Genomic DNA, 13,679 nt, shown 5'->3' with positions numbered 1-13,679 from the left:
TATCAAACTCTTAGAGGAAAACATAGGCAGAACACTCTATGACATCAATCACAGCAAGATCCTTTCTGACCCATCTCCTAGAGAAATGGAAATAAAACCAAAAATAAACAAATGGGACCTAATGAAATTTAAAAGCTTTTGCACAGCAAAGGAAACCATAAACAAGATGAAAAGACAACCCTCAGAATGGAAGAAAATATTTGCAAATGAAGCAACTGACAAAGGATTAATCTCCAAAATGTACTAGCAGCTCATGCAGCTCAATATCAAAAAAACAAACAACCCAGTCCAAAAACGGGCAGAAGACCTAAATAGACATTTCTCCAAAAAAGAGATATGGATGGCCAAGAAGCACATGAAAAGCTGCTCAACATCACTAATTATTAGAGAAATGCAAATCAAAACTACAATGAGGGGCTTCCCTGGTGGCACTGAGAAAACCATAATTCAAAAAGAGTCATGTACCACAGTGTTCATTGCAGCTCTATTTACAATAGCCAGGACATGGAGGCAACCTAAGTGTCCATCGACAGATGAATGGATAAAGAAGATGTGGCACATATATACAATAGAATATTACTCAGCCATAATAGGAAATGAAATTGAGTTATTTGTAAAGAGAGGTGGATGGACCTATAGACAGTCATACAGAGTGAGGTAAGTCAGAAAGAGAAAAACAAATACCGTATGCTAACACATATATATGGAAAAAAAAAAAAAAGTGGTTCTGAAGAACCTAGGGGCAGGACAGGACTAAAGACACAGATGTAGAAAATGGACTTGAGGACATGGCGGAGGGGGAAGGGCAAGCTGGGATGAAGTGAGAGAGTGGCATGGACATATATACACTACCAAATGTAAAATAGATAGCTAGTGGGAAGCAGCCACATAGCACAGGGAGATCAGCTCAATGCTTTGTGTCCACCTAGAGTGGGGGATAGGGAGGCTGGGAGGGAGATGCAAGAGGAAGAGATATGGGAATGTATGTATATGTATAGCTGATTCACTTTGCTATACAGCAGAAACTAACACACCATTGTAAAGCAATTATACTCCAATAAAGATGTGAAAAAAAGAGAAAAGTTTCGTGTGAACCACTGAAAAGGGAGAAAAAAAAGAGAACGAAATTTAAAAATAAAGTCGTGGTTTTATATTTTAGGACATCCTTCCAAGCACTGCTATGCACATATATACATGTGGACATGCAGTTACATAATTTTATAAAAATGGTTTTATGCTAAATGTATGCATATATAAAATGCTGTTTATCAATATATTATAAACATTTTTCTATGCACATAAAAATTTCCACTAGACATTATTTCAATAACTATGTAGTATTTCATTCATTATATGGATATAACTAACTCATGTATCTAACCAGACCTATGTTATTGCTAATTTAGATTACTTTCAAGTTTTCCATATTTTAAGGAGTCTGCATCGATCATCATTGAATCATGTTTGCTTACCTTATCTTATTATCTCCTCCCAATAAATACCAAGATGTGGAATGGCTGAGCCAAAGGATGTACACATTTAAAATATTGTATTGCCAAACTGCCCTCCAGAAAGACAATACTATTCCCATTTCCCTCTATGAATGCAAGAGAGTGTTCATTTCCCTTTAATCTTCTTTGCCAATTCTCAGTTTTAAAAGTCTTTACCAACCTAATGGGCCAAAAGATTTCCCATTCTTATTTAACTTACATTTCTTAGATTATTCATATATTTATTTTATATTCTTGTATTTATTATTTTTGAATAGCTTGTTTGTAGCATTTTGCAAATTTTTTTGTTTTTTATTTTTTTACTTATTTGTAATAACTTTCCTTAAATTGGGAATAGTCCCCCTTTGTAAGCTGTGTTGCAACCATGTTTCAGTTTATCATGTGTCTTTTAGCCTTGATTATGATGATTTTATCAATAAAAATGTTTTAAACTTTATTTAGCCAAAGTTACACATTTTTTTGTACCTGATTTGTAACAGCTGAGAGGCATCATCATTAGAAAGGCCCTCTTTACCTAAACTTTCTAAAAATGTTCACTCATAGTATATAGGCTCTTACAGTTTTATTTTTTACATATAATCTGGGAATTGCTTTGGTATAAGAAGCAAGGTAGTGATCCAGCTCTTTATTTTTCCCTCTAACACCCCCTGTGGTCATCTCAACACCACTTATTAAATGGGCTATTTTCTTTACCCAGTAATTTGAAATCCACTCGTCTCCCAAACTTTCTTTGTTTTTTTCGTTCAACTTTTTTTAAATTAATAAATTCAAGGCTGCAATCATCAGGAAGCTGTGCTCCTTCCTGTCATGGCAGAGGAAGGATAAGCATTATGCTCATAATATGGTTTTATAATCATAACCTGCAAGTGGCCTTAAGCTGAAACTGAACTTCTTGGCTCAGTGCTATGAAAACGAAAAGCATGGCATCAACTAGACGAAAAACATAAGATGTTATGCTTGGCAGGTATTCCATACCTCTTTAAGCAACAATAACCCTAATCATAAGACAACTCAGTTACTTAGGGTTTTTCGGTGGAGCTAATGCTTCCTGATGGATCTGCACAATGTAGGTCTGCCCCAAATTAGATGATCTACAGATACCATTCTCAGCCTCCTCTGTGATGGAGAAAGATCATTGGGAACACCTGCCGTTTAAATTGTTGATGCTCAAATAAATTTTCATAATGTTTTATGGATTGGAATTCTGGGTATTCAGTGAAAATTTGTGGAAGGGCTTGAGATGATTCAAAGCTCTACTTCTGAGAAAAATGGTTCTGCCAAAGGCACCACGACAGGCCCCTGGTAACGGAGTAGAATGACTGTCTGGGAATCAATACCAGTTGGACTCCTAAATGCTCACATGGAGAAGGAAGCTCTGCTACCTGTCCTCCTGGCATTTTAAGTAGATGGGTATCTCTAATTAGCAAGTAAGAATCTTGGTGTTATTCATACTAGTTTAGAGGAAGTCAACCTGAACTTGACTGGAAACTTAGCACCTGCCCAAAAAACACCCTCTGACCCACAGGTGAGAGAGCCCACACGGTGAAATGTCATAAAGAAGTGATTTATTCTTTTAAATATTATTAGGAAGCTAATGATAACCTTAGCCTTGCCTTTTCTGTGTGAAGATTTAATGGTATGCAGAGGCAAGATCACAAACATTCATATCAAGTACCATTTATGTCTTTCGGAAAACTGTAGCTGAAGACATTGGCTGTCATGTTACCCGTATCACATAAAGGGGCCTCAGACCTAAAGGTGATATAAATAGATCATCTCAGGTGTCTAGTGCATTTAGCTCCTCTGTTTGCTTTAGTGGTTACTCTGCTTTAAAATATTTTTTCTTTGTATTTTAACACTGTGAGCTCCTTTAAGTCACTTTTGAAGTCTAGAGAACGTACGTGTCAGAAATGGAGGGACTTTAACCGTTTTGTTCGCCACTATATTCCCAGTCACTAGAAGAGGGCCTGCCCTGCAGTTTGTAGTCAATGTGTTGAACAAACAACTAGAAAATAAACGATTCAAGAAATATACACATACATATACATACACAAACAAAAATTACCAGGTGTCTTGTGCAGGGACACTCATTTTACTAGTAATAATCCAAAGGTAAAGAAAGTTTTTGTTTGTAATCTCCTTCATTCATTCAGTATATCTTCACCGCACATCTGCCGCATGCCAGAACGCCTCTGACACAGTTGTTGCTCCTGAAGGGCTCATATATCTACCAGAGTTAAGTCAAGGGATCATCAGACAATCATGGGACAATGTAATGAGGACAATGGTAAGAGATGTGTGTAGATATCCAGGGAACTCATGGGAGTGCACTTAGCCCGCTGGAAATCCAGGGAGTAGGGGGCGGGGGCGTGGGGACCATTCTCCTGAATAAAGGTTCTGGCCAAGGTGCGCCTCTGTGGATGAGGAGGTGTCAGCTGCGGGGAGACAGGGGGAGGCAGGTGTGCCAGGTGGAGCAGGGGGAACCAGCAGGCAGGAGGTGAGGGACCAGGAAGAGCTGGATGTGGCTATGGCATCAGGTAGACGACCACAAGTGGTGAGAGGTGAAGCAATAGGGAAGAGGCAGCCTGACGCACGCTGAGAGCCTGCAATTCTCCCTCTTGGCAATGGGGAGCTTTTCAGTGGGTTTATATCAGAAAGGGGCCTGGTGAGATCTGCACCTTAGATGGGTCGCCCTGGCTGGCTGGAAAATGGACTAGAGGGAGATAAGGTGCAGGTCGGCAGGACTAGTTAGCCCAGGTGAGAGGTGACAAGAGCTTGGAATAGCATGTGGTTACAGAAATGCAGAAGCGCAAAGGAGAAATATTTTGGAAAAGATCACGTACTTTAATTCTCTCTTTCATAGTTGCTAGTGTTTTTATTCTATACTTCATTATTACAGGTATTCTCCGATAATTTCTAAGGATCTCTTGTTTCGTGAGTTTGGTTTTTGTTGCCTCCTACACTATCCTTTGTTCCAAATGTTTTTATGACAATTCTTTCTTTTTTTTTGTTTGTTTTTTTTTTTTTGCGGTACGCGGGCCTCTCACTGCTGTGGCCTCTCCCGCTGCGGAGCACAGGCTCCGGACGCGCAGGCTCAGCGGCCATGGCTCACGGGCCCAGCCGCTCCACGGCATGTGGGATCCTCCCAGACCGGGGCACGAGCCCGTGTCCCCTGCATCGGCAGGAGGACTCTCAACCACTGCGCCACCAGGGAAGCCCCTTTATGACAATTCTTGATGCAAAAAATAGAAAGTAACAACCACTAAAGTTGTCATGACAAAGAACAGCCATTTCTCTGCTTGCTTAGTGAGAGCAGCAGACAAGAAAAATGTAAAGCTGACCTTGCTAAATTTGCTTCTGGGGGTAAACAGATCTTCAGATAAGAAAGCAGGTATTGGGACTATTTAAAAATTTATTTGTAAGGTTTATCTAATCCTATCACAGCAAGGGAAAGGACTTTAAGGTCACCCTATAGACTTACCCAAATACCTACACTTCAATTAAGATGAAAAAATAAATCATCTTTAAAATAGGTGTTAGAATATGACAGAATATAGAGACAATATTCTCAAAAGACACTCTCGCTGTCAGCAATCTTGCAGAAGAGTATCTTTGCAGTCATTTTTTTTCTCTTTTCCACAGTGAGGATAAAACAGTGAGTTAGTAATTCAGCCCTGTTTTTCACAGCTGCCCCCAACATCTGACTGACGTTACCTTATGCACAATGAGCTCGTGAGTGCCATCTGGAAGAGTCCTACCATCTTCCTGCATCAGGGGGACGAAGGAGAAGCCAAACAACTTCTTCTCTCCTTTCTCCTTTGCTGTAGGGGAAAAAAAAAATGAGACAATTTTTTGGAATTAATTGAAGTATAGTTGATTTACAATGTTGTGTTAGTTTCAGGTGTATGGCAAAGTGATTCAGTCATATATATATATATATTTTTCAGATTCTTTTCCATTATAGGTTATTACAAGATATTGACCATAATTCCCTGTGAAAATTAGTCAATTATTTAAGTGTATGCTTACACAACTGTGTTCAGATACACAGACTGTGACGATGCGTGATCATCAAGAATGATGATCACGACACACACACACGCCAGCTCCTTTTACACAATGAAGAGCAGCTTTTATGATGGGACCTCTATCTACAGTAGCCACCCTCTAACCCCATATTCCTGCCTTATAATCTGCAAGTTACATTCCTTGACTAATTTGCTTCATGGGATTCACTATCTGAAATTATGGTGGTTTTCTTTCTTTTTTCTTTTTTTTAATTTGTGGATTTCCTGTTTCTTCTCCTCACAACCTACCCTCCACTCCTGAACGTAAGCACCATGGAGGGCAGGATTCTTGTCTAATTAATTTAATCTATTCTTGGTATCTCAAAGAATGCCAAGAACATAGTAGGTTCTCAATAAATGTACAGTAAACAAATGAACGAGTGAATGAATGAATGTGAAATGCAATATTTTGCTTACTCCTCCTGGAAAGGGAGGCTCTCAGCTCTGCTTTGGTCCATGACAGAACTCTCCCTACAGCCACGTGTGTAAACACAGAGCCCTACGGAAGCCACCTCCTTGGAATAAGGCATGCTGAAAAACATAAACAGCATTCTATAGTTTGATAAGAGCTTACTGCAGTAGTATTCTGGAAGTTGGAAATGAGGCAATGAGGTTTTCAGATGCCTAATTGTGAATTACAACAGCTAGAAATGTCAAGGGTCATTGGCAATTGTTTATAGAAAAGGAAATTGAGATCTACAATGTCAGGTAACCTATTCTAGATCTCTTCAGTACCACTGCAGTTCTTTCCACACACCTTCTTTTTCTCCAAAAATGGAGAAAGCATGGAAAGAACCTGGTTTGTTCAACTGGACCCTCTCGTATTTAGACGTGTAGGGAAGAGTTGCAGGGCTGGCAGCCATTATGGGCTGGACGGTTATTCTCTCCCACACAAGTGCATAAGTGGAGGTTATACTTGATAGAGAAGTCCAGCTTTGGGATGCAGTAAGACCCTCACTAGAGGTGTCAGATATGGTGATCCTGAGGATTAGACAAGAGGCTCTAGCAACAAACACACTGCTTCTGGCATTTAACCACAGGGACATGGAACCCTGTGCAGAGAGTAGTAATTCTGGCTGGCTAGCTTAGGCCCCTAGCATGAGGACATCCCGGAAAATGTGATTATACCAACGGTTCTTCTTTTAAAATCATTGATTTCAACCCCAGGGGTAAACTGTGGAAATATCAGTACCCTTTAAAGTTAAACAAAAGTCACAGCAAAGATCTCTGGGAAGAGATTTCTATGTCAATGAGCGTGCTGGGTATGGAACTTATGATTTAGGGGAGAAGACTTATTTACAAATAATTTTCTAAGTTGATTTGACTGTCATTTTGGTGTGGTTTTTGGTATTCAATTCAGAAAGATAAAAAGAATCCAAGGTGCATAAAAACAGATAAAACAAAGATAAAACAGATAAAAAAAAGATAAGGAACAAAGCAACAGTTTCCCCAAATTTGCCTTCTGCTATAAAATAGAAATAAATACCAAACAAAGATTAAAGTGCATGGCCTTTTGTCCTGAGCTATTAGATCAGGATTAATAAACTGAACGGACTGTTATATATAATATGCATAACACGATCCTCTTTTACTAATAAAAACCCTGAGTTCATGGATTCTACCTCCTAACTTTCCAATTCATTCTTTCTTGTACCTCAACTCCAACAATTCTGCCCCCTGGGACCCTCAGTTTATTGACCCATCCCTCAATCCCTCCATCCCCTCCACTCCAACTTCCCATTTCTGTGGTCTATCATTCTAATCACTTCCTTGAGAATACCCTCAACCCCTCCCCCCTCCACACTTCCACTAATAACACTGCACCCTTGTAAAATCCAATTTGTGGCTCATTCCATGCCTACACTAATCTAAGTTTAATTAATGTGCACTAACCACAAAAGCGCCCCGGGATAGGCAAACTTTCTACATTTACCTAATAAACTCACTCTTCTACTTTTCCAGACAATAATTTCATCCATTCTCCTCTCCTCTCAAGCCTCCAATACCTTGACACTTCCCTCACTTTCACTCACGTAGAGAGAATTCCCACACGCCCTAGCATCCACCTATTACCCACCTGCATCTGTCTTACTGTACTAGGTCTGAACTGCTCCTAGCCAAGGCGAATTCTTAACCTTGAGCACCGGGTGCCCTGCTCCTTCCCCAACTCAAGGACACTGCTCCTACAGCTGTCCCCACTCTTCTACATCAGTTTTTCCTCTCTACTGAATGATTTCTCTCTAACAAACATGCTTTAAATGATCCATCTTAAAAAAGAACAACACCAAAAAACCAACTTCTGGTGACCCACTTTTTTTTTATAGCTACTATCCCATTTCCCTGCTCACCTGTATTCTTTATAGCAAAGTTTCTCAAAAGATTTGTCTATACTCACTGTCTGCCCTTCCTTTTCTCCAGCTTACTCTTTGACTCACTCCAGCCAGGCTTTCAACACCACAAACCCACTAGAACAGCTTGTCAGGTTCAGTGACCTCCATGATGCCAAATCAGGTGATAATTTCTCTGTCCTTACCTTATTTATCACTGGTACCTGACACATCTGATCAATCCCCTCTTGAAAAACTTTCTTCATTTAGTCTCCTGGATTCTACTCTTCCTTGATTTTCCTTCAACCTCACTGGCTATTCCTTCTTAATCCACATAATGGCTACTTTACATTCTCCCCAAATCTAAAGATGTCAGTGCCCCAGGGATCCATCCTTCGACTTCCTTTGCTATCTAAACTTACTTAGACATCGCACCAGTCTCATAGCTTTGAAAATCTTCGACATCTGTGATGTGCTGGAGCTGGCCTGCACTGGCTCACAAGAGCTGACAGTATGCATCTTTCCCCAACTCCGAGATCCGTGACGTCACGTTGGCAGCTTGAAATTGACCACAGTGGGAGTATTTACCCCATGGAATCAGCAAATGCTATAATTTAGGGCTTCCCCTCCCCTCTCCATCACCCTGAGTGCTGGTTAAATATTTACAGCACACCACTGAACTATATGTTCTCATTATCAAGTTTAAGTCTTCGGCTTGGATCTCATTCAACTGCCTACTTGATATCTTGAATGTCTAATAGACTTCTCAGCCTTGACATATTTTAAATGGAATGTTTGAGTTTTGCTCTCCGGATTCTTCCTGTTGTCTTTCCCACTTCATTAAATGACCACTTCATTATGAGGCCAAAATGTTGGGGTCAACCTTGAATTTTCTCCTTCTTTCACATCCAATCTGTCAATAAATCTGTAGACAAGAATCAAACCATTTAAATCTCTTACTTGGAGGACTGCATGAGCCTCCTAAATGGCCTGTTCCCATCTGGCCCACCTGCAATCTATCATCCATATAGCAGCCAGACTTATCTTCAAACTAAAACCTCTAATGCCTCTTCTCACTCCAAATAAAGTCCAAAGTCCTTCCCATGACCTAAAAGACAATAGGGGATCTGGCTCCCCTGCTAATTCTCTGGTTCTCACCTCCAAACTCTCTCACTTGCTCATTCTGGCCTCCTTGCTATTCCTTGAAAGTGCCAAACATGTTTCGTGCCAACCATGTTTCAACCTCAAGTGTTTTATACTTACTGTTCTATATGCCTGAAATATTTTTTCCCCAGATACCCAAAGGCTCACACCTTCACTTCTTTTATGTTGTTGTTGACACACCTCTTTATCAGAGAGGTCTATCCTCACTGCCCTATGTAAAACAGCAACATAGCACCACTGCTTTCTAGCACCCAACTCCAGTTTAGTCTTCTTCACTGTATTTAACACTACTTGATATATTATAGATTTATTTGCTCAAGTGTGGTCTGTCTTCCCTCTCTAGAGTGAAAGATCTATGAGAGGAGGTATTTTGTTGTGTTCACTGATGTATTTTCAATGCCCAGTAAAATGGTTGACATATAGCAAGTATTTAATAAATCTGTTTCATGAATAAATATTTTAAAATAAATACATGTACACACAAAGAACACTTGGAAGTTCATGTGATAAAATGACTACACTGATTATTTGTAGGGATTTTCTTTCTTCTTTACATGTTGCTGTTTCTTCTGAATTTTAACAATGAACATTAAAAAAAAACAAACCTGTGGACAATGTTTGAAGTACAAGGACAAGATGGCAGAGATCTAACAGGTTCTACTGAAAATCACCTATAGTCCAGTTTCCAAGTTCTGAGTTATAGTAACTTTCTCCAAATGTTCTTTCTCCTTTTTCTCCCATTTCACTTTTATTTTCCTCTTTTTCTTCCTTAAAGCTCAAAGCTCATATTAGGCCCAAGTGAGCATTTATAACAAAGATTGGTGGAAGGAATGGTATGGAACATGGAAAGTCCTTTATTTTTTCCCACTTTAAATCCTACCCATGAAACTCTTCTAGGAATTTGGAAGAATGGTAAGACCCTGCTAGCCATCTCCCTATATTCTGAAATATCCACAAAAGCATAACTTGTGGAGCTTCTGAGCCAATTCCAAAACATTCCAAAGTCCCAAAAACAAGACAAAGTCCTTCTCCTCTCCCTGAATCTTGGGTGAGTTACATAGCACTCAGGCAAGGTCACCGCATATCTACTGGCAATGCCTCTGTTCCTTTCAGACTGGAGAGGAGCCTGCTGCTTCCCCAATAATGTGATTCTTCTCTACCTCTTGATTTTATCTATCTATCTATCTATCTATCTATCTATCTATCTATCTATTTATTTATGGCTGTGTTGGGTCTTTGTTGCTGCAAACGGGCTTTCTCCAGTTGCAGCAAGAGGGGGCTACTCTTCGTTGTGGTGCGTGGGTTTCTCATTGCAGTGGCTTCTCTTGTTGCGGAGCATGGGCTCTAGGCATGTGGGCTTCAGTAGTTGTGGCGCACAGGCTTAGTTGCTCCACGGCATGTGGGATCTTCCCGGACCAGGGCTCGAACCCATGTCCCCTGCATTGGCAGGTGGATTCTTAACCACTGTGGCCACCAGGGAAGTCCCTCTCTTGATTATTATACTGCTCTTGAAGCAAGATTCACCAGAACCTTCTCTGGTCACAATGTACACTACCAGAAGTGCACACTTCTGGGGCACAGGGAAAACCAGAAGATCCCTGGACTGGGGGCTGGTGGAGGCAGAGAGTGGGGGCTTCAGAGAGTGGTAATGAATGCAAAAGAATTAAAATAGAGACAACAGGAAATGATAACATTATGGATAAGTAATGTCCACATGAATAAATCCTGTAACGTCTGTATGTCTTGGGTTTTTTAGATCTATAAAATGGGGAAATTACTTCACATCATCTCTAAGACCTGTTTGAGTTGACATTACTTGATCCTCATTTGAATACTGTTTGAGAATGCACGGTGATGTAGATATATGCAAATCAATATGTATTGGAACCAATCAGAGGCTTTTCTAGTGACTTCACATGCCTAGGAATGTCCCCGAGGGTTCCCCTGAGCTGTCTAAGAGCTGGATCAGCTCTTGGCTGGAGAGACAGCAGATGGGTCAGGACTGCCTAAAACCACCTGAGCCAGTCAGGTCTTTACTGCTGCATCTTCTCATTCTATCTAGTCTTTCCAGACTGTGAGAGTGATGAACTGGTTTTTATGAAAGTGAACAACTTAAGAAGAACCCTGTAGACTTCCATAGGTATTCTGTTTCCTTCCCCTCTTGCAACTGTGCTTCCACAGAGGTTATTGGTTCTTTGAGAAGTGAGCCCATTCACCTCCCAGGACTTTACTCACCTTCGTTTCTCCCTTGTGGAGGTCGCTGATTTGTCAAACACTTTCTACAGATTAGCCCACAATGTTGTTTCAGCTCAGTTAGCAGACTACCCAGCACAACAAAGCCACGGAGACAATCCTGCCAAACACTTACTGGAACAATGCCGAAACTCGAAGCGGATGTGCGCGCCCCTGAATTTATCCACAGGGATAGGAAGTTTCAGTAGCTCAGACCACCTGGGACTGTTGTTATGATAAAGCACAAAGGAGTGGTACTCGCTAGCTGGTGGCTCTCCAGAGCCAAAGGAGATAAAATCCTAATAAAGGAAATATGCAGGTTAAAGACAGCTTCATTTCAAGATGATGTGGGGAGGAGCAGAGCAATTGCTTTGCTGTATCTGCCTGTTCCCCAAATAGCACTTCAGGTGAAATTACCTCCTCAGTTCTTTACAGGCCTGTTTCTGCACTTGCTTCTGCTGACAGGCTGTGTCTGTTTCATCCTGAGGCTGGTCTCCCAGGGTCTATTCGGCTAAGGGTGGACCTCAGTGACATGAGTGAGATGGGCAACTGCGTGGCCAATTTGGAGTCAACTACATGATAAAATTCTCAACCTGCCACAGCCAAAAGCCTGTTCTGTGCCTTCCTGTAAAACTCACTAAGCCCCGGGCTCACATGAAACACTTCTTCCATAGAGGAACCTGATATTATAACCCCAATTAGTAAGAGCTTAATCCTCACGCCCTATTTTGGTTAAAATGAAAATACATAGGATGACGTATGATTTTTGTTTTGTTTTACCAACTGCCAAAAGCAAAAGTATGCATCTTCAAAACTATGACAGATGAAAGGGGAAAAATGAAATGGCATAAAAATGCCGCATTTAAGGAACAGCTGTTATGAGGACATTGCTGACACAATTAAACAAACTGTAAAAGCCTTTCTTTTTCCTACTTTCTTTTCTGAAAGGCATTTTCATAATTAAAAAAAAAAAACTACACAGGGGTGGAAAAGAAACATAAGATTGGAAAAACTGCAAGTCAGAAATTAACTGATTGCATTAAAGATGAACCCAAAGCAAGGATGTGGAACTGTTTTATCACAAAGAATCCAGCATTAACGTACCTTCAAGGTCTGGCCGCTACTCTCTACAATGAACATCGTAACTTCCACATTTCTGGCCACACTCTTTCCTCCTTTCTCAAATTCTCCCCTTTCTATAGTGATGTATAAATCATTCCGCATTTCACCTAGTAGGAGAGGAAAATTGAAACCATGTTATATATAGTAAAAAGCATAATAAAGTACTCTATCAAGAAAAACTTTAGTTCATAAAAAATAGTGTTATAGCACACAAATTAAAAAGTAAAATATACAATATTTATACTTTTATTAAAAAAGTCCCCACCCTTCCTACCAACATCTAAGAAAAGCCAAGGCCAGCTTCCGCTAGTCTGAATTAGCAATACTGAAGATACACATTTAGGAGGACAGTACTGGGCCTGGGTAGGAAGGTGTTGTCAAATTTCACCATTTTTCAATATTTCCCTCAGTTCATTTATGAGGTGCGATTACAAAATGACAGCCTCACAGGGGTGGCTCAAAGAAACTAGTCGTAATACTTTATAGTCACAGCATTTAGAGAAGAAGAAATACCTAAATGGAAGAAAATGATAGGACCGCAAAGGGTACAGTTACAATTTAAAGCTTTTCCAAAATTCATGGATGAAATGATCTCACTACTGGAAGAATCCAGATTGGTGTTTACGAACACAGATGTAGAATAAGTCAGTCATACAGACCAACTTGGCTTAACATTTCTTGCCATCAAGCTATAAAACAAATGAGAAAGGCCCTGGATTCAAACTGACATAGTCTATGTACACATATATCATCTATTTTTGTCTCTCCATTGGCTATTTATAAACTTGAATGCTTTTTCATCTTGTCCCTTTCTTATTACTGCAAGAAAAAAATAGAATATAATGCCAACTAGCAAAGTGAGGCAAACACGCTTGACAGCCTGCTTTGATCTCTCCTGTAAGAATTAAATTAGGGGTAAGCAGTGAGTGGATACGGACATGAGAAGTAAGTAAACAAAGTGTGACTAGAAAGTTTTTGAAGGTAAATGTTGGTGAGGTTGGCAAGGTTGAATTCACTTTTACTTAACATAGCTTTCAAACATCTGAAGGCCCAAAAGCAATATTTTTTTTTCTAATAAAAAATCTCTCCTTAAGAAAGTAAATCACCAGAAGAAACAAGAACCATACAAATATGCCCACACTTGGGAAATTTCTCAAACTTTCTGACCAAAGCGTTTATAAGAAAGTACCCTAGCTTTCAAAACCATGGAGGAATACCAGTGTGCCTGGTCACCTTCCTTCATAAAGAGCAACTTT

At 40.1% G+C, this 13,679-nt stretch overlaps 1 protein-coding gene across 4 annotated transcripts in view; it reads right to left on the bottom strand.

The window, feature by feature from the left end:
- Positions 1-13,679, bottom strand: part of DOCK4 (dedicator of cytokinesis 4) — a 499,472-nt gene that overhangs the window by 175,574 nt on the left and 310,219 nt on the right. For all 4 annotated transcript variants that reach the window (XM_024128243.3, XM_028489854.2, XM_028489855.2 and 1 more), the window contains 3 exons: positions 12,406-12,530; positions 11,438-11,600; positions 5,226-5,332 (listed from right to left, as the gene is read on the bottom strand). In XM_024128243.3, coding sequence (XP_023984011.1) covers positions 5,226-5,332; positions 11,438-11,600; positions 12,406-12,530 — 395 coding nt within the window. The remainder of the gene's footprint in view (positions 1-5,225; positions 5,333-11,437; positions 11,601-12,405; positions 12,531-13,679) is intronic.

This window comes from Physeter macrocephalus, chromosome 5 (assembly GCF_002837175.3).
Source record: "Physeter macrocephalus isolate SW-GA chromosome 5, ASM283717v5, whole genome shotgun sequence".
Lineage (NCBI taxonomy): Eukaryota > Metazoa > Chordata > Mammalia > Artiodactyla > Physeteridae > Physeter > Physeter macrocephalus.
Note: the sequence above shows the minus strand (reverse complement) of the source record. Positions and strands in the feature narration are given on the sequence as shown.